The 21,651-nt window shown below is 32.5% G+C and overlaps 1 protein-coding gene across 2 annotated transcripts; it reads right to left on the reverse strand.

Annotated features, from left to right (window-relative positions):
- LOC134269941 (cell death abnormality protein 1-like) lies at nucleotides 1-18,491 on the reverse strand. Of its 2 annotated transcripts, XR_009992683.1 has the most exons (12): nucleotides 18,357-18,491; nucleotides 16,958-17,197; nucleotides 16,493-16,747; nucleotides 15,319-15,456; nucleotides 13,113-13,250; nucleotides 12,778-12,918; nucleotides 11,991-12,131; nucleotides 6,306-6,443; nucleotides 5,735-5,832; nucleotides 4,125-4,213; nucleotides 1,661-2,643; nucleotides 1-1,553 (listed from the first exon to the last, which is right to left on the reverse strand). XR_009992683.1 is itself a non-coding variant. In XM_062752114.1 (11 exons), exons 1-11 carry the CDS (start codon nucleotides 18,421-18,423, stop codon nucleotides 2,274-2,276), a joined length of 1,815 nt encoding a protein of 604 aa, XP_062608098.1. In that variant the 5' UTR covers nucleotides 18,424-18,491; the 3' UTR covers nucleotides 1-2,273. The 2 variants fall into 2 exon arrangements, 1 of the variants encoding a protein (XP_062608098.1); XM_062752114.1 differs by having other exon boundaries at nucleotides 1-2,643.
- Between the last annotated feature and the right edge of the window lie 3,160 nt (nucleotides 18,492-21,651).

The following is a 21,651-nucleotide window of genomic DNA, read 5'->3' on the forward strand; positions in this document are numbered from 1 at the left end:
TGTCATTTATTAAAATGACGGTATAAATGTGAACAATTTAACAAACAAGAAGGGGATCAGATTCACAAGCTATGATTAGAAGTTACGTTAAATATGATAATGTCTGATCCCCCAAAACCGACTAGAAAGACAAGACAATCATATGAAAAAGTTAGCAAAAAGATGGCACATCAAAACATAATAGGCCAAGGATAGTAGTGAAACAAAATACATGTACATGAAAAATATATATAAACAAATTAAATCAGAACCAATCAAATATATGAATTAACTTGACACATTAATACCCATTTCAAGGGATGCAGGGGTGGAGGAGGGTCTTCAAAATAGACGTGCCTGCTGTTAGCGTGGTCAGCATGCGGGTTATCACATTACAACTCGCTGAGCTGACCACGTGACCTTACACCTATCATATGTAAACCATCAACCAAGGCGTGGATCTAAGAATTTTCACAATCTACCAAAATCAATCCTACCAGAAACCTCCAACTAAGTTATCGATATACATATATTATTCCAAAAATTGTTGTTCTGTGTATTCTTATGCTTATTTGCAAGCTCACCGCAACTTGTTTTTGCTAATTTTGTGTAAGTTAAATGAAACACTTTCATAGAGATGAATAATGAATAATGTCATTTATTAAAATGAGAGTGTAAATATGAACAATTTAACAAATAAGAAGTGGATCAGATTCACAAGCTTTGATTAGAAGTTACGTAAATATGATAATGTGTGATCCCCTAAAACTGACTAGAAAAAGTATCTGTAAGACAAGACAATCAAAACATCATATGAAAAAGTTAGCAAAAAGATGGCACATTAAAACAAAATTGGCCACAAGGTGTGATATGCATGTCACATCCATGTTAGAGGTGACATGCAAATCACATCCGCGACATTTTAAATACATTGTATATCAATTCATGGCAAATATGGTAAATATGATAATTTAAATTTCCATATTCAAATCAGCACCGTTTGTACACTAAAATGATGTTTTCAACAGATGATTCATATTCAATATTATTCTTTTATGTAAATTAGTTGAATCTGAATGGCCGAGAAACATCTTTTTAAAATCATTATTACATGTACCCGCTGAATAATAAAGCCACACCCCGGGAAAACCATTGTCAACCTCGGCTGCGCCTCGTTGACAATGTTTTTTCTGGGGTGAAAATTTTCAAAATTTACACTCAACTACATGTAATATCTATATAATAATAAATGCAAACATTATCAATTAAAAAAACCTATATAATGCAAAATGATAACTTGTTAAATTTGCTTTTTATTTACAAAGTCCGAATTCTTGAGATAAGACCATATTCTTGTATAAAAATGTATTGTAGATATCAATTTAAATCATGTGAATAGAACTACAGATATCAGCCTTTAATCTTACATAACTCTATAAAAAAGTTCAAATCCTGAAAAATAAGGTCAATTCTTTCATAAAAGTTCTATATTTAAAATGTCAATTTAAATCATTTGAAAGATGCCCAGATACCTGCCTTTAATCTGATATTTGTCTATCAAAGAGGCAACGTATCTACTTTTTAGTTAAAGTAGCAAAGATTAAGCGAATTGTCATGCTATCTAAACAGTTTAAAACATATAATTCAATCGTGTGCACCACGAACCTATGCTCCGATACACGATATGTAACATAGATATTAAACCCTGTTTATTCGAAAGATAAAAAATAACATCAAATTGAGGAATGTCGTAAGGTTCATCGATACTCTGATAAGAGAGATAACTCTTAATGACATATGTCTATTAGTCCTTCATAGATTTGTCTTGTCAAGTTTAAGTGTCTTTTTTGTCTAATTTTGCCCCGGAAGCTACCATTATTTGCATTTTACTTATAAAATATATTTCTATTGGAAAATCTTTGAGGTTCAAGCAACATTTTATATGGAGTGAGCAGAAGGTTTATGAACCTTAAATTGGATAATATTGAAGCTTTTTTTTTTCATTTGATAAACCTTGACTCAAGAAGATTAAGTAGGTAATGGTAGAGTTTGGTTTAGACAAGCATTTTTCATGACTCTGTACCCTTAACATGAGATTTAAAAACCACCATGGCATTCAAATATTTTTTCGAGTTCTTCTTTCCCATTAGAAAGCAATGCATAAAGTAGTATTTTACAATAGTTTTCCTTAATAAGACATTCATCTTCTTTATGTACAACTTCTTTCCATAATGCTCGAACACTACGCTTGAAATCGTTGATGTTTAAAGAAAAATAAACTTCCAAAATCCAAGCTAATGTAATTTTTCATAATAAAAGTGTTCACTTATTTGACCCAGTTCCTGGTATTCTGTGTTGTCTTTGGTTTTATCATAGCTCTCCATCCCTGGTTCAAGTTCCTGATAATCACCATTATCAGATACTCCTGTCCTGGGTCCCAATTCCTGATATTCACCATTATCAGACCCCTCTACCCTATGTCCCAATTTCTGATATCCACCATTATCAGACCCCTCTGTCCTGGGTCCAAGTTCTTGATACGTTCCTTTCTCACCATATATATCCTTATTAGGTGTTGTATTTTCGGAAGACAATTTCTCAGCTTTCTTTTCTGAATTATTCTGGTATTTTGCTGTCCCTCTTGTATATTTCCTGATTAATTTTCTAAAGGTTAAAAGAACTTTATTTTGTATCTTGCATATCTTTGCCCCCACAAAAATTAAATTTTGAAAAACTCTTAAAATGTGTTGTATTGCATAAATTGTATGAAAGATATAAATTAACAAAGCATTTTATAATTTCAAAGTAGGTAATTGACATTTTTTTTAATTTATGAAGTCACAAACTCGTCGGATTTTGCATGATTTTTCAGAAAAAGGACAAAATGGTCAAAATTTCAACAATTTTATTTATAGAACCCATGTCTGTTTAGGAACAATATTTGCATATTAATATTAATGTTAATAATGATAATTATTAATTGATATTATTATTCTACACATTATATAAAAATATTGAGCCTGAACACACCTGCGCTTGGTGATTTTTACTCAAAATATTGACGCAATTTTTACATTTTTCTATAGAAATCATGGAAATTTTAGATTTACGTTATTTTCCTGACGTCGTTTCAAACATATGACGTAATCGCTGACGAAAACATTCAGTGCTTTGAAGTCAGCATGGATCCCCCTATTTTAAAGCATAATTAAATTTTACTTCGTCAAAGTTTGATTTTGGGGGCAAATATTGGTTACTATTGAATAAAGTTATCTATGATAATATTAAGAATTGAATTAATCATGCATGTCAAATTCAGACCAATGATGTCTTTTATTACTTCCAAGTACTGAATTGCATCATTTCTATTTCGCAAACTATATAAATCAGTGCTAGTGATTTTTTTTTTAAAGACGGACTGTCAATTTCTTTTGTATTTGAAAATGCATTGAGGAACAACTGTCTTATTTTTCGATTTCATGAGGTGATCAATATATTGGCTTGCGTTATATTTTCATAAAATTATCACGCACGCCAATCGTTTAATCACATTACCGTCATGAAATCGAAAATTCTTCCAGTTATTCCTTATATTTACACTGCATTGACATTGCCAATCCACGTACTAAAAGCCCCGCTTGTTTTCTCTATTTGCCCCGACCTGCACGAGATTTGTTTTTGGTCGCACCTTTCAATGAACCAGTACATTGATGGCGAAATAAAGTACAGTGACTATATGTAATTTTATCTCGAACAAAGACATTGGAAATGTCTTTGCTAAAATACCAATGCTAAGAAGAAGCATTTTCAAATGATCTAAATTTAAAAAATTAAAAAATTAAAAAAGTATTAACATAAAAAAGTAAGCCAAATATAAAACAGTATAAAGTAAGAGAGTTATTAGTAACCTAAAGCGGGTTATTTTAGCGGGGTTCTAATTTTGGCTTCTTTTGTCGATGAAAGTCTACTAAAAATTTATCGCTCATATAGTCGGTACTCTTATTATTGACCCTCTGAAAAGAGGTGAAACCCTGCATTCGCTAAAATAAATTTCGTCAAAATAATTGACATACCTTAGAGCCGGTAAAACGCTAAATTTGTCACCCCCCAAGAAACCCGCTATATGTTTTATGTCTGACAATTACCTTCTGAAGATAAAACATAGTATGACAACCGCCAGGCTAACAACGGTGATTGCTGCTGTCCCTCCAATGATAGGAAAAGTCTTTGTTTCCTAGGGATCAGAAGTATAAATAATAAATATAATAAAATTAAACTATTAGGTGCAGAACAAATACATTTTTTCGTTCGAAATACCCTATTTTGTATATAGAAAATATTCTTTAAAAATAGATAGTATCTTGAAAATCCTCAACAGTTTCATTGCATGTCTAAATACTGTAATGTAGATAGCAATTTATAATTATTTTTTTTTTTTAATTTAAGACAAACTTTCTGAACCACGGTTGGGGCCAATACTTTGATTCATTATACATGTATGCCTACCTTTTTCAAATATATTTTATGATCCTTAAGATTAAACGCAAATTACCAGCTTATAAAAGAAATTAGACAGGATCGGCACCATGTTTTGTTCTTTTAGTTTTAAGTACCTTTTTTTCTCGCCGAAAATAATTAATTTACCCAAGAAAAGCAATAGGTGCTAGCACAGCAGCTCTCTGCTTTTAAATGCCTCCAAAATAACCCATTTGTTTATGAACAGGTTTGGTCGTTCATAGCCATTTGGCAAGTAAAATTTCTCAGTGTTTTTAAGGATAGTTGATAATATGGGAAAACATCTTCGTATGAATTATTCAAGATTTAAATTCAAAGTCAAAAATACCTTCAATTGTTTAATAACGAAAATGCATCACGATCGTTTTCTTCGGTTTATAAATAGTAAAAATGCATACATATCGTCGAGAGAAAAATATGAAGGAACACTGCTGATTCAACCTGAATTTAGTCAGCTTACATAGTACCAAATACTTACTCTATATGGTGTATGAGAAATGAGCTCGGAAACACCCAAGTATGCAGTTACTTTCTTTGAAGGAATCTATGTACTAACTTTTAGAGTTGAAACCTCAAAAATCAACGTTTATAAAAAAAAACAAAAACATTTATATAGTATTTAAACTGAATGATTCTTATTGTTCCGTTTTCACATGACCAAGTAGGAAGACTATTTTCCAGATAATGAGAGTACCACGTGCATTTATTAACTTCATTAGAGCAATTGCTCCAAATGACAAGCCTTATTTTCAGGATCTTTTACGTCCAGATAAGTATAAGCACATGCCTTTTCTGGAATAAATACGGTATAAACAAAGTTACTAATTGATTGATTGATTGATTGTATATTGTTTAACGTCCCTCGAGGGAATTTTTCACTCATATGGAGACGTCAACGTATGCCGGTGAAGGGCTTCAAATTTTGACCTTTACTCGGCACTCAGGGCCATTGAACAGTAAGGGATCTTTATCGTGCCAACGCCTGCCGCTGACACGGTGCCTCGGTTTTTAAGGTCTCATCCGAAGGACCCGCAACTTTCTCTTCAAAGTGCCGAGCGCATGGCGAAGGAACAGTTGCTACCCATTTTTATCGACTTAGGTCAGTCGCGGCCGAGATACGAACTCACGACCTCCCGATAACGGAGCGAGCGCTCTACCGACTGAGCTATCGTGAACGGTAAATTACTAATTGAAAAAATCAGTGAATAAAGAGATTAAATTGAATATCAGTTCTACTCACCACCGGACACGCTCCAGTTACTGCGTTACAACTTCTATTAAAACAATCGTTGCTGCACGTTTTGTTGCAACTATAACCATGAAAACCCCAGGGACATTCTAAATTTTCAAAATACTTTTTATACATATTTTAAAGAAAAAAATTACGATAGATTGTGAAATTAGACATGTCATTATGTAAGAATAAAATTTCGGTGATAAGAAAAATATATGATGACATAAATAGTTTTATAGATAGGATGCTTTATATTTGTTCCACAAAATATTTAATATTATTGCACGTCGTTAAACATGATGTTTTTATTTTACTTTGCAATATTATCATATTAACCTAAACTATTATAGAATAGTAAACAATTTTTTAAACAAATTAATCAGGTGAAAACCAATATCTTTTCATATATAACTTGAACACATTCTTCTTACTGCTCTTAGTCTTTCTTTTTAGCTTTAAAACTTGTCATTTGCAAATATACCAACTTTTTTTAACAAGACTTGTCATTGAACATAACGCTTCCAATAAAATTATGTTGTATATTGCAATTTTAAACTTTTAAAACCCGATTTGTTACCTTCATTACAATTGATGCCTTGATAGCCTTTGTCACATCCATTCAAGCATGTCCCGTTTATGTGATGACATTGTTCTTTATTAAGACAGACCCCGCATGACTGAGCACATTGTAGTCCGAATTTATCATCATCACATTCTGCAGAAGAGAGATGTACCACATTTTATTTTATTTTCTGCCTCGTTTAAAGGAAATCTTCAATAACTCTGCAAAGAACAAAATACGGTTGTTACCACTATCGGCCTAGTAAATTCGTCAAAAATAAACAATGATATCTTCAGAAATAAAGTGTTGATATATTTTGTACACGATCAGATCTATCTGATCACGGATGTAAAATGGCGCCAAAACGTCACACAAACGCTATGTAAATTTCAAAACCATACCATGTATCAATATATTCTCCAAAAATGGCATTTTTTATATCTTTGATCGCAAAATTCACTTTGGCCGCAATGAACGCGATTCATGAAACTTATATATATTTTTTATAACGCAACAATGTTTCGATTTAACAACATCTAGTGAATCGCGTTTGCTGCGGCCAATGTTAAAACTGAGTTTATATGTTATTCCGGATTTCAAGCTGAGAAATCTAATGTGGACTTATTTTTTAATTAAAGGCATCGTAATTGCTGTAAAAATTTTAAAATAGTTTACAAAATGAGTGATTAAGTCTAATCATTATCATTAAGAACATAGGCTGAACAATAAATTAGGTAGACAATATACTTTAGCCACCCTTCAGGTGAAAATTACCGATAGGAATAACGTTAGATCAGCAATCTTAACGATTGAAGTAAAAGTGTTCATCTGGCCCCCAAAACAAAAAAATATAACAAAGAGAAAGATTGTAAAAGTACGCAGATAAGAAATGAGCAAATAATCAAGATTTTTAGCACTTTTTATGTTGGTTTTGCAACTGATATAATTGTTTGTTTTTCGCCTGGAATGATTATCAATATTATACAAGTATGAATATTACGCAATAAACTCATAGATGACGTCACAATAGATCGTGTAAAACAATTTACGCTTTTTTTTCTATTTTTTTTAAGTTGCTGTTGATAATATTTATTTAGAACTTCAAAATTTCTTAGGAAAAGTAATTTGAAAGATATATGACAATTTATAATTGTGAAGAGATCCTGAGATTATGTGGACGAGAAAAGTTAATTGTTTTCACCATCAATATGTTCAATACGTTCAAGTAAAGTCAATCGATCTACTTATTTGAAATAAAAAAAATGTTTGTAAAATTGTTAACAAATAAATTGTTGCATGTTCCTTTTGAAATACTTTCTGAAATCCAGAAAAAGAAAATTTGATGGATTTATTTTTTTCAAGGTTAGTTGTACAATAGAACTATAGTCATTGTCGCTGTAAATATCAATATCTCGTACACCCGATTGTATAAAGATCATATAAGTGGTTTGAGAGAACCGGTTTTTTTTTTAAACTTTATCTATTGATTGATTGATTAATTTTTTTGTACAATTTACCTGTATGATAATCTCAAATAATTCCACACGTAACATTCAGAAACGTAGTTTTTGGACTGATTAATTAACATGTTCTTGCCGAAAAAAAATCTTAACCTATCCCCCTCCATTCCCCCCGTCCCTTCCCGTGACAATTTGTATGCACCTTGTTTTCCCTCTACAAACAATACTTCAACTGACTCCGCATTGTTGTTTTTTCCTCACAAATTGCAACAAAGTTGTAGGGGTTATTTAAATGAGTTATATATAAATGATATATATAAGTGCCTGTGAATAAACAGGATGAATAAATATTCATTTTCTGGCTTGCACTTGCATTTTGTCTTATTACGACTTGCTTTCCTTATTTTACTTAGCACTTGCATTTTAGCGTCATTGTTTTAAAAAGTTGTGTAAAATCGGATTAATTTTCTTTCGTCGACTTGAACACAGACAGCGGTAAATACAATTGAATTTCAATTGACGATCTTAAAAGAAACATAAAAGGGTGGTGTCTTCTATAAATCTTTTCAAGAACAATATTGGACGAGAAAATGTGCAAAAGGCCGACTACAAATTGCCATTTTCACGATAGACTGAATTAATTTTATTGCTAGAAAAGAAAAAAAACTTCAGAGTGCGATTGTTTCAAACTTTTTTTCATCACATTGCATTGTCAGTAATAAACGTGTTTTATAATCGTTAAAATTATGAGGAATATTATCGATTTACAGCTTCTTACAGGGACGAGCATTTCGTTCTCGAAAGGTGTTAGCAGGTTTTTAAAAAAAAACAAACAAAACAAACAGGCATATAGCCATTATTGCAAACAAATATTCTATCCTCCTCTTGATATGAAGTAATGAAGTATAATCTTCACTGAGAGAATTACCTAGTTGATTTAACTAGTGTGCCTAGTAAAGCGTTCTTCATGATTAGTAATCACTCTGTGTACAAGCTAAGGTAGTGAAAAGTTGAGTGATGGTCGTAAAGATACTTAGATACCTAGTGAAAGTTACTTATAAATTCTTAGATTTACTAACATTATCTAGTAAATCTACCCAATACCTAGTAAAACTACTTTTGAGGTAGTGATTGTATGGACAGTAAATTTACTAGTCTTCCCAGTGACTTTCACTAGTTATTTTTTTTCAGTGTTACCTTGACTGGGGGTACCTACACCCTTCCCAAACACTAGTACTGTACGTAGTTTTGATTTTTATGCTTGTGAAATTTACAGGGAAATAAATTTGTCTCTAATCATCTTGGAAAAGCACATTCTGTCATACAGCGGTATAAAAGTAAATAATATGAAAATTAACGACCCCTACCGTAAATAAATTAAATGAATGGCCGTCCCTTAATTTATACATGTAACTGAGAGTTCGGTTTTATTGATGTTGACTTATATTCTGTTATGATTATATTACATGTACATACATGTATACCAAATATGGCAGACTGTTAAAAATGAAAATAAAGACATTTTTTGTATTAAACTTGATAAAAAGACATGTTTTAGCTATGCTTTGAATTAATTATTATTATTGTACGGAACGGTTTTCATGTCTCAGAAATATAGTGTCTTGGGGATGGGGAGTGGGAGGTGTAGTGGGGGGTGTTCTCTTCTATGACGTGACCTTGTTACACAGTTTCCCAAGAAGACTCCTAAAAGGTCTGAATCCAGGCACATAGCATCGATTTTGAAAGGGGGGAGGCAACCAGAGAAAATATTTTTTACTTACCTGTAAAAATTGACTAGCAAAAAAAAAAGAAAGAAAGAAATTACCCAAACTCAAAAATCGTATTTCGGGGGGCTAACTTTTTCCAGGGCAAACTTCCTTTTACTTCCAATTTTTTGGCATACAATACTACATTTTCTTCATATCCCTATACTGTGGTAAGAAGGGGGGAACCAACCTTTCAGTGGACATTTTCAATAGTACAGGTAATGTTGGGAAAAAAAACTGTCTTAAGTCATCTTCACATTTTTGAGATGTTTATTATTTTGTTTCAATTGCAGCAATCTCTTTTACATCGGTTTTTATTGACCGGTAAGACACATCGACATTCTTTAAAATATAGAACTTTCTAAAAATAAATTCATCGTATATTATGTATCGTACGTGTGTGCATTTGTACACATGTAAGGAGGGAAATACATGTAAAATGCAGTTATATTTTGGCAACCGTTTGATGATAAGTGCATTGGCGTCGGAAGCAAATTGAAAGGGGGGGGGGGCTAAGTGTAAAAAAAAATTATACTTTCAAAAAAAAAAACCCGACAAGCAAAAAAAAAGGGAAATGTCCATTTCCCAAACACGAAAATCCTTTTCCGTGGGAGGGGGGGGGGGGGGGTGTGATTCGAACTTCAGTACCAAATTTTTTTTCCAGACACGACCACTTTCACCTATTTTTAACCTATACTGCGACGTGTCTGTGGAAAGTGGGGGGGGGGCTAAACCTACGAAGCAATGTTCAATGTCTATACTAAGTACATGTATATATTTGGGGAAAAAGTGGGGTGGGGGGCTAAGCCCCCAACCCCCCCCCCCCCCCCCCCCCACCAACCAACCAACCAACCAACCAACCCCCGGTTCTGACGCCTATGAAGTGCTTACCGTAGCTATTTAAAAATCGCGGAAATTCACAGAATTGATGACAACGTTGTGACTCTGCTGTTTGGCGACTTTGCTTCAGGAAGTCTTAGAGCTAGCATCAAGAAGCTCTAAGGTTATAGGACTTTGTGTCCAGGTACGGACTTTGTATTCATGGACGACTTTAAGAGGTCCAGTCACTCAGAGATAACTCATGCTAAGCTTAGGGTCGAAGCTTCCGTAAGCGCGGGGGGGGGGGGGGGGGGGGGGGGTAGCGGATAGTATATATGTTACTTATACTGCCTCGCTAGTGAGTCAGGATTTCAGCAATGGCGAGCCTGTTTAACTCTTGGATGGGTGACCGCTTCACGTTACGATAATACATGTGCAATGTACATTATTATAGAAGCATAATAACCGACCCAACTACCACAAATACTAAATACAGAGTATGCGTGATTGTCAGAAGGACAGGGGGTGACATAGCTGTCGTTGTTGGGAATATTTTCTCTTTCAGACACGTAACATAAATACATTGTATATTAGTCGGTTCTTTATTTTTTAAAAATATGTAACCTTATTAAGCTTCATATCAATAATGATTATATACTATTAAAAATACTATACTGTAGTAATAAAACCGAAACAAAGTAATGCATAGATAATGTCTTAGCTTAATCAAAAATAAATCTTTAATAGGAAAAACTTTCAAGGAAAATGCTGGCATAAAAACTGGGATAATTATGTTGCAGTCAAGATTTTGTACGCAGTAAAAGCACATCTTGCGCTTTCAAGCCTGCACACATATAATTGTGTTTGTATATTCTCGTACATGTATATACCTAATAAGTAAAAGGTAAGCATAATTGTATGGTATACTGGTATCTCAAAATTTAATTTAGTATTTTAATTAATATCATGAATTTTAGGGAAATGAAGAGGGGAAAAATTCTGACAATAAATACGCTTTCGTGGTGAAATAGTTTTCTCGGAAAATTATCTCCTTAAATGACCCACGGTTATTGTAAATATCAATTCATATAAAGAAAAAACCCTGAAAGGTTAAGAACAGATTAAATAAAAAATAAAGTAAAATAGACTTAAATATGAATTTATTTAAGAAAATATATATTTTTAGGCTGAGAAATGTACAATTCTTTACGCTGTACCGGAATCATTACGTTGAAATTTGATAACGCCATGTGAACGTCATGACGTCGTCAGTGTTATTTTCTTAAGAAAACATTGCATTTTTAGTGAGTTGTGTAGGGAAAACGGTTTGGGATATTTTCAAAAAATAAATTGATTTAGAACAGGGGTATCCAATACAAACTATTTAAATATTTTCACCAGATTTTGGGACTAGGCGGATTTTGGTGCCTAACGTACCTTCTTTTTTTCATATATTCTCTATGGATCGTTTGAACATTTGGCAAAAGCTTTTTATTTCTGAACGTAAATATTCTTTTTTGATTATTTTAAATTCATTTTCCTGTTTGTATCTTGTAATAAAGTCAGCAATGTGAACTGCTGCTGGTAGCTTTGATAACTATTCTATTTTGTCAAACCAATATGTTAACATGGACATTATATTTAAACTTTCGCACTTCTATCACATCTTGTGCCTTTCCATCCCTCCTGACATCCGCCTTGACATTCCCCTGTCACTCTGTCACATCTACCAGGGACTCCGCAGTTGATGCTACAAGTGTACTGGCAGTTGAAACTATAAGTGCCCTCGGGGCATTCTGGAAAGAAATGAAAACGCGTCCCATATCAACGTAGGCATTGGCACGATAGAGAACCCTTATTGTTTAATGGCCCTGATTGCCGAGTATAAGTCTAAATTCAAAGCCCTATACTGTCAAAGGGTGACGTCTTTATATGAGATAAAAGTTCTCCAATGGGACATTAGACAACATACAATTAATCAAAATATTGCTATCTTAAACTTTTAAACCCAATCTGTTACCTTCATTACAATTGATTCTTTGATATCTTGATATACTTACCCTTAGTACAGTTGTCTCCTTGATATCCCCTGTCACAGCCATTCAAGCATGTCCCGTTTATGTGATGACATTGTTCTTTATCAAGACAAACCCCGCAGAAATGTGCACAGTTTAGTCCAAATTTATTTTCATCACATTCTGCAGAAGGGAAACCACATTTTATTTTATTTTCAGCATCATTTTGAGAAAACTATCCAAAACTTAGCAATGTTTTATATTTTTCCTCAAAAAGAATTGAAAATTTGACAAGATGTTGACATTTCTATCGTAATAAATATCATTTTTATATTCCTTCTTGTGTATCTTGTAAAAAGGCCAACAATTGATAAAAAATGAAATTTTGACAACCCAATATTGATGCATAATATTAAAATGTCCTCACTCTTGTAACACCCTATGTCTTTCCACCCCGCCTGACATCCACCATGACATTCCCCTGTTACTCTGTCACATCTACTAGGAACTCCACAGTTGATGCTACACGCATCCTGGCAGTTTTTACCATAACGTCCCTCAGGGCATTCTAGAAAGAAATGAAAACTGGTGTAGAAATAAATTTCTTGCTATATATGACATTTTTAGGAGCTCTGCTCGCCTTCATTGATTCTTTTTGTCTTCATTTATGACTTCACTATTTTTAATTGCGAATACAGAAAAGAAATATTTTTCTTGCATAGGGAAACAACTACAATAATGTTGATCCATGTATAGACTAACTTTCGTCACATCTATATCCTTGAACTCCAGCGTCACATCCGTTCGTACAACTTCCGTTCACGTGATAACATGGTTCTCCATTGCTACAATTACCACAGCTTTTACTGCACTCCAAGCCGTATTTATAGTTGTCGCATTCTGAAAATTATAGGGTATTCAATCGAAAATTCTTATGCTATTTTAAATGTACAAGCTTATTACATGTACAAAGAAAAACCAAACAAGATTATATTATTTGGAGAAGATGTTTAGTACCATTCAGAAACTTAAATGATTAAATGGCATTGCATGTTTTCGATTGCTTCGCTATTAGCTATTAGCGAGTGTACATTTCCGCACTTCAAATTAACTTTTCCTCGAAGAGTAATACTGGGGTTTTTTGCTTTGTTTTGTTTTTTGAGCGATGAAATATTTTCTTTACGGTGATTTATTATACTATCATGGTTTTCTGCATCTTGTTTTAGGAACTTAATTATCGTGATATACTGGATAAGGACATTGATAAAGACTTAAAGATTTGTATAAACAAAGATTTAAATAAAGCGCTGATAAAATACCAAAAACGAGATGTGTATGTGAAACACTGGTGCTCCTATATGATAACATAGCAAAGATTAAATTTTTCTATATGTGAAGTATGAAAGCCCTAGCTCTAACCCTTAGACAGTTATGGCCAAGGTCAACTTTTTTTCAAAAAGTAGGTTAAACTCAAAGGTCAAGGTTAAAAGGTCAAAATTCTTCATATCAAAATGAAAGGTCTTTTCACTAGAATTAAACATAAAAAGAATGAATGCAATAGTTTTAACCCTTGAAAAGCTTTGGTCAGGGTTTGCTTTTTACATGTAGGTCAAACTCCGAGGTCAAAGGGTCAAAGTTCTTGGTACTTAATTAAGGGACTCCTCACAAGAATGACATTTTTGAAAGATACCGTTCAAAAATTATGGCTAATGTTAAAGTTTTCTCATAAGTACCAAAGTCACCAAGGTCAAAAGGTCAAGTTAATTGAAATCCAGGAAAAGGTCTTGCCACAAAGAATGCAAATGTAAAGTATGAGAGATTCACTTGTAACCCTTTAAAAGTTATGACCAAGATTATAAATTTTAGAGGTCGGTCAAACTCCAAGGTCAAGGTCAAAGGGTCAAAGTTCTTGATATCAAATGAAAGGTTTTGTCACAGGGATGAAATATGTAAAATATGAAAGCACTAGCTCTAACCCTTTTAAAGGCTATGGTGAAGGTTTGCTTTTTTAATTTGGTTTAAACTCCATGGTCAAGGTCAAAGCGCCAAAGTTCTAGTTATCCTAAGACGCATCTTCTCACTAGAATAACTTATGTGAAGTATGAAGGCATTAGCTATAACTGGTCAAAAGATATGGCCAATGATAAAGATTTTTTTTTTTAGAAAAACTGAGATCTTCATGGTCAAGGGTCAAAGTTGTTAGTATCCAATAAAAGGACTGTCCACAAAAATACATATAAAATGAATAAAAGTCGTGGTATCTACTATTATCTAAGATATTGCCAAAGTAAAAGTTTTATATTTTTGTGTCAAAATTGATAAAACTCCAAGGCCAGGATCACAGGGTCTAATTTGGTACGTAAAAAAAGTCTTGTCATAAAGAATACACATGTGACATGAAAATCAAGGCTCCTCTAAATCAACAGTTATGCCACATTAATGTTTTCGGACAGACAAACAAAAAGAAAGAGGGAAAAAATGACAGAGTGACGGACAGATGGACGTACAAAAGGGTCACGTAAAAAAATGTTTACCCTCCAAAATTTGTTTTCGGCGTCATAAAAATTTACGTGCTAAACAAATAAGCATGTTTTCACGTCCTTATGTGGGCTCCTGTTTTCTTCGAAATTTGTGTCTGTATCAACATATTCCATAACGCCTAGAATTTTTTAACAGCAAGGATAACTGTATTTTGATTAATTTTTCATCAGAGAGGAAGTTCCTACGCAGAAAAACATGAAGAAAGCGAAGTTTTTTTAACGCCACGGAAATACATAAATCATTTGTGTTACTTATTATATATACCAAAAAGTTTCAGAATAGTTTTCACTTATAGTGATTTTTTTTTCTCATACTGTTGATACCAAATCAATACAGAAATAGTAAAGCGAGTTTCTAAACTAGTTAGGGTTATAATAAAACGGATGTTAACGCTCTTTCTCTCTACAAATGGGTTGTATTTACATACGTTCTTCACATTGTTTTCCTTTGTATCCGGGTCGACATTCTAAACAAGTCCCATTAACGATGTCACAACGTCTCTCCTGACAATTCTCTGGACACGGTAAGTCACAATCTTCTCCATAAAATCCTCGAGTAGAGCATCCTATTTGAATAATTAGCAATTATCTAAATTAATGAATCTTTTTAAAGATGTAGTTTCATAACTTCAACGGTGTGTGCGAACAAATTGAGTAACGTGTTTTTCTCAATTTGTTTGCATACACTGACGCTCGTTACGCAGTTTGTTTGCACATACTGTTGTATTTATGAGACTATATCTTTCAAAGCATTATGGTTCATGGCTGATATTTACATTTTTAAACTTTCTCCCTTATCCACAAATGTGATTTCTATTTAAAAACAAGTATTATCCTTCGTAACTTTCTCCCTTATCTACAAATGTGATTTCTATTTAAAAACACGTATTATCTTTCGTAAATTTCTCCCTTATCTACAAATGTGATTTCTCTTTAAAACACGTATTATCCTTCGTGTTAGCCACAGCTTATGTATCAGCTAACGTAAAAGCCTCTGGTCAATTTGAGAGTGATTTTTTTTTTATTGTGCTTGTGACGTTGCGATCAACATTTATCACGTCAAACTAAAACGCATGATTTAACCTTTTGGCACCCTGTCTGTGTTATGGTGTTTTGAATGCAATAGATTTCCATTCACTTTATATGCCAAAAACATATGCAATGTAAATATTCAGCAATACCCACCGTTTGCATATGTTTTAGCATTTTATGTATCATTAATTATTTATTTTTACATTTTAATATATAGATAATTTACAGTGATATGCAATTTGAATATTTCCTTTGAACAATGTATATCTAACGTAAGGTTAGCAAAATTTACTTTAGGCAGTTGAGTTTAGGATAACACAGAAAGAAAGATATTTCGATGAATGTTATGTGATATTTTCAGTCATTCACTAAAAAAAACACATATAAGTAGCATTTAAATTATATTTCAGCTACAATTCTGTCTTTCTTTTTGTTACCATTTAGAAAAGACTGGTATACGCCTGTGTCCTTTTCTTCCTTTTTCAGTAATTTTTAATTCATTCTATTAGATATGTTATCTGAATATACCTTTATGTATATCAAATCTAATTGTTTTATTGCGTTTCTTACCATAAACTTCAAGTTCACATAATTCACTGTATGCGTATCTGGAATATCCCTCTCGGTTGACAGCTAGACGGGGTCTCTTATTGTAGTAGATGATGTAGCGTCCGTGTTTTACACATTCTTTGGTTACATTGTCAGGTATCGTGTATCTAGTGTAGTTTGTATCTTTAAAACATAGATAGCCATCATATTTGTTTGATGTGTTCGAGATGTAAACCGAGAAACCAAGAAACCGTGACGTGTATCCATTACTTATGTCTAGAGAAAAAGGAAAGGAAATGCATGTAAAATGACATTATGTAGATGTAATATTGTCAAAGACACATTGGTTTCCAAATGCATTTATGCATAAATGATACATTCGAAGAAAGACAGTGAAAAAATCGAAAGAAAAGAAATGGATATATGCAACATTATTCAATTATTTAAATAGAAAAATATTGAATTTAAACTAGCTTTTAACTGTACCCCAGGGATTATTGTCTGTTCTATAGTATATCCTTATATGGTGTATACTGAGTACTCCTCCTAGATCCACCCGCCAGGTTGCAGTGAACCTTTTGTTTGCCGATATCGTACATTGTCCTCCAAAGGCACTACGGTCAGAATACAGCCCATCAACAGCTTTTTCTGCCATCGTAATGTTATTTAATGGACGGTCTGTATAAGGAAACTGCTGCCATGTCAACTTACGTAATGCAACGTTATCTGTTAAGAATCATAGTACTAAAAATACTGAGAAACGCTGGAAAATATATTGTGTTATTATAAGTTTATATCAGAATTATTTGGAACTAAAATTTCCTGAGTTAGAACGTGTAAAATGTTCACAGTGAGAACGTTAAATTGAGTACTTTTGCTTGATACATATTTACCTTAAATTCAACTAAAAATTCAGCTTTGGAAGGTCATGACCTCAACATCGCATGACGTCATATATATTACCATTTCCATAGAAATCAATAGTGGCATGCATAAGGGAATAAAACACTTTATCAACAAGTGATACAATTATTTTTTTTTTTGGGGGGGGTGGGGTTGGGGGGGGGGTATAAAATATTAAGTTCAACATTTCGTTATTCCATTTACTTAAAGTATTGTGTATGCTTTAAACTCTAAAGTATAGTCTATTTTTCTACCTTTGTAAAAATTAACTACGCAGACATACAATTATATACCGATTATTATTCATAAAATTGGCTTGATTTTTTTTTATTAAAATATATATATACTAGTAGATTTTCCTCGAATATCGGCAGTTGAAAGTGATTATCGTATAGTCATAATAATCATCCGTTTTGTACATTTCGTTAGTCCTATGGTCAATACAAAGACATTGTCAGAAAATACAAATTATTATTGACTGACGTTATTCATGCATATTGTTAGACTATTATTAACGCATGAGCTTGAAAGAGTATTTTATTTATAATATACATAGAAGTATACAATATGAAAATGGATTGAACAGAAGGCCAAGGGCTTATATTAGTTAGCTCCATGATTAAAAATACCTTTATTGATACTGGTATTAATTGAAACTTCTCCTTACCTCTCTTTTTTACCTAACTATTTGGTGGAGGTGGGGTATGGTGGTGCGATATCCTTGTCTTGGAAAATACGTGATTATACAATTGTCTTAATGATTTATCCAAATACATGTACAGGGCATTAAATTCCCTTCTACATGATATCGTTCATTTTGTGAAGTCAAAAGGTTCAATCAGATACAGCATGTAAAATGGGTTGCGTGATATTGTTTTCCATATATTTCTTAACATATTAATCGCTTAGCTTTTTGTCATAACAACAATCATTATTCTAACATTTTAACTACTAAAAGAAAAGGAAATGATCATCATCTTACCATATGCAAAAATCCCGATCAGATTTAATTTTGCGAGAAGACAAAACAACACCACTTTACTGTCCATGACGATAGATGTAGATTGCTTTTAATCCAGGAAGAAAACTAAAGAAAATGTTTTCTCAAGTTTTAACCTTGCCTGAATGAGATAGTTAGGTTAAGTATCAACAGCTTTTTATATCAAATGCATATTTCCGGAAAAACTTATATTCACGGTTAAATGAACTAACCGGTAAAAAGAAATATAATTTACCTCATCAAATAATGACCGGGGGATATTTTTCAACGACAGAAATGACCCCTCATCCATAAAAATAATAATAATAATAATAATAATAATAATAATAATAATAATAATAATAATAAAAAACAACTAAAAAACTAAAAAACGAAATTAAAACCTTATATCAACTATTAAGACAAATTCAATCACCAATTATTTTAAAAACTTTTATTTATGAAACTTATGTTTGTTATCAATAAAGAATTTTATCAAGGCAATGAAAAAAATATTGCCTCAATCCCCCATGTTCATATTCAAACACAACAAGCACTTTGTGATCTGACACTTATTTGGGTCTCACAAAGCAAAGCAAATAAATTATGCCATTATAATCATAAAGCGGAGGGGGTGGGCAGTGGATATCATTTAATGAGCTCAATGCTCGCAGTCCCTCCAGTTTTGACCATGTATGGGTTGTTTAAAGAAACTTGTACATCTGTTAACTGAACACATATAAAACAAGAAGGAATGGTCTTCAATTATTATTATTATTTTTTTTTTTACATATTTTTCTTTAGTATGAAGAAAATATGACTAAATTGAATTAAAACGTTCTTATTTTCATATTTTACACAATAAAAAAAGATAAACAAGTTAAAGGGTGAGAAAAAACAAGATTTAAACTGTCTAGAGGTACTTTGAGCATTAGGCTCACTTATTGACATGTTATTCATTAATATGTCTCCGATCAATAAGTAAAGAAGGAGATGAACAATGGCTCTATGTAACAAAGATTTGTCAGAGCGATGATTAACCATCATCGAAAAAAAAATGCAATATTCACTTAGCCTTTTAGATTCTGAATCATTGCATTGACCTTAAAATAGCACTAATTGTATAATTCAATGAGATCAATTTATCAATTTATTCCTTATTTAGTTCCGGTGAGTATTTTTGCCAATAGGTCTCTTTATCAATTGTTTGCACCTGATAAATTTTCAGTTTAATCCACAAGGTGGTCATTTTCTACAGAAATCATTTTTCTTCACGTGGGATAAGCAAATTTTTAGGTGATGGCACCCTTTTCCGGGCAAAATGGTCATTTTTTGACGACGGATAATGACAAGAGTTATCATTATTCTATGGGGGTCATTATTCGTCTTTACACTGGCAGAGTTCTCTACCTGATGCTAATGAATGAATTTTCTCAACATAGAATAAAAACTTATTCAGTGTATCACACCTTCAATATGTTCAAAGTGATACTGTCAGTGTGATATTCTATCAAAGCCGACAATATCACAGAGGTAAAGAACATCAGAGGTGCGACAAAATACAATTTTCTTTTCCATCATGAAGAACGCTCTGGACATGTTTCGCTTATCTGTTATAAGAGAGAGAGAGAGAGAGAGAGAGAGAGAGAGAGAGAGAGAAAATAAAATGACATTAATATTATGAGAAAGATTACAAGTACAAACGTGTTTAATAAGATTGTTTAAATTCATGTTTACAATTTCTAAGAGCAAAGCTCTGACGTTTTAAGCTTCAAATATGACACTCCACTTCATTTTGAAAATCATCCTCATTTTCTGACATGGAATGCTAAATTAGCTAAAAAATGTTTTTCGGGGATTCGTATGTTAAATCATGAAATATGCCAGATTAACGATTGCTAATCACATCGCAATGTTTATAATCTACTGATATTTTTATTATGCTAATTTATGAGTAACATGTTATGTTATTCGGCTGCAGGTTGCGGTTTTGTAGTACTTCCTGTTTTTTTTTTCTATGTGTGAAGCTGTTTTCACAAAAAAGTCCTTTATTTCAGTGAATCATTTCACGAACCTGTCGTTTTCCTAGTATAATGCATATCAATTCAATTGATAGTTGCTTCACATCCTTGATTAAACTTCCGTCGATGTACTCATGATTTGTTTCCTTGGCATGTCTTGCCCTCTTGATAGAGGAATATAAATAACAATTGTTTTACTATACTCTCAAGAATTATTTAATATTCAAGATGATTGCAAATGTTAGAACGGATATGGCAATCAGTATGCCTCAACACTCTTTTTGGAGATATCATATAGAGAGTAGTACTGCCAAAATCTTAATCTCATCCGATATCAACCTAAGACTCCATATCAGGTCAAAATTGAAGGCTGAAGGAAATATTTGTAATGGGAGCAAAAACTATCAAAAACTCGTCTTTACAAGATTTGACCTCCATTTGTTGTAATCGTCGGATTTCAGAAGCTTCATATGATCCTGCCGACATAAAGGAATTTCAGAATAGAAAGTACACGCTATTGAATGAATTAAGAAATAAAATACGACCATACTTTTAAAAACAGTGTTTTTTGACGTTCAATGTATTACAAAGAATGGCATTTTATTCATTTAAAATTATTATACCGAAAATTTCTTATTATACTAAAAAAAGATCATAGGAAAATCTATAGAACGATTTCACAAAATTTGTAATTAATCACTAGAATTTTAGGCCTAGTTACTGTGCACTGTCTTCATAGTTCATTTCAAATGCTTCCAGTGTTAACTTTTGAACTGTTGTCATCAATAATTTTACAATATTTGAAAAACTATACTCACTCGTAATTTAGAAACACATATTGGTCTTTTGCAATATGCACTATTTGCAAACAAAACATTCAATAATAAATTATAATATATGTACATGTAATTACAAATGAAGACTGCAACCAGGTCCTTATTGAGCGCAAACAGTGATTTTTTTTCATTCCTCCATGGCTCTTGATCCCACCTCTGATGTTTTGGGGGTATCTGTTTGTTCTGCTCTTGTTTTTTTTTAATTGTTTTATTGACTTTCAGATTGAATACTGTTCCTTATCTCCCTGCATGACTTGGTAACCTATACTTTAAAAATAGAAAAAAAAATGACCCGGTTTGTTTTAGCGATAAATCTTAAAATAAAACCAGTTAAAGTTACTAAATGACTTTCATACAAACCTTATTGAGAAGTTTAAATCGGCGTAAGGTACAAAAACATAATTATACTTCCTGGATTAAAAAAATGTTATATTAAAGGAA

This window comes from Saccostrea cucullata, unplaced genomic scaffold, assembly GCF_032062105.1.
Source record: "Saccostrea cucullata isolate Sc308-1 unplaced genomic scaffold, CSIRO_AGI_Scuc_v1 ctg9202, whole genome shotgun sequence".
Classification (NCBI taxonomy): Eukaryota; Metazoa; Mollusca; class Bivalvia; order Ostreida; family Ostreidae; genus Saccostrea; species Saccostrea cuccullata.

Excerpts from the sequence above, each read along its gene's own strand:
- LOC134269941 (XM_062752114.1), bottom strand. The coding sequence starts at position 18,423 with ATGGACAGTAAAGTGGTGTTGTTTTGTCTTCTCGCAAAATTAAATCTG. Across the intron at positions 12,919-13,112 it reads AGGATATAGATGTGACGAAA|AATGCCCTGAGGGACGTTAT; the intron begins GTTAGTCTATAC and ends ATTTCTTTCTAG. Across the intron at positions 5,833-6,305 it reads AGGCATCAATTGTAATGAAG|AATGTCCCTGGGGTTTTCAT; the intron begins GTAACAAATCGG and ends TTGAAAATTTAG.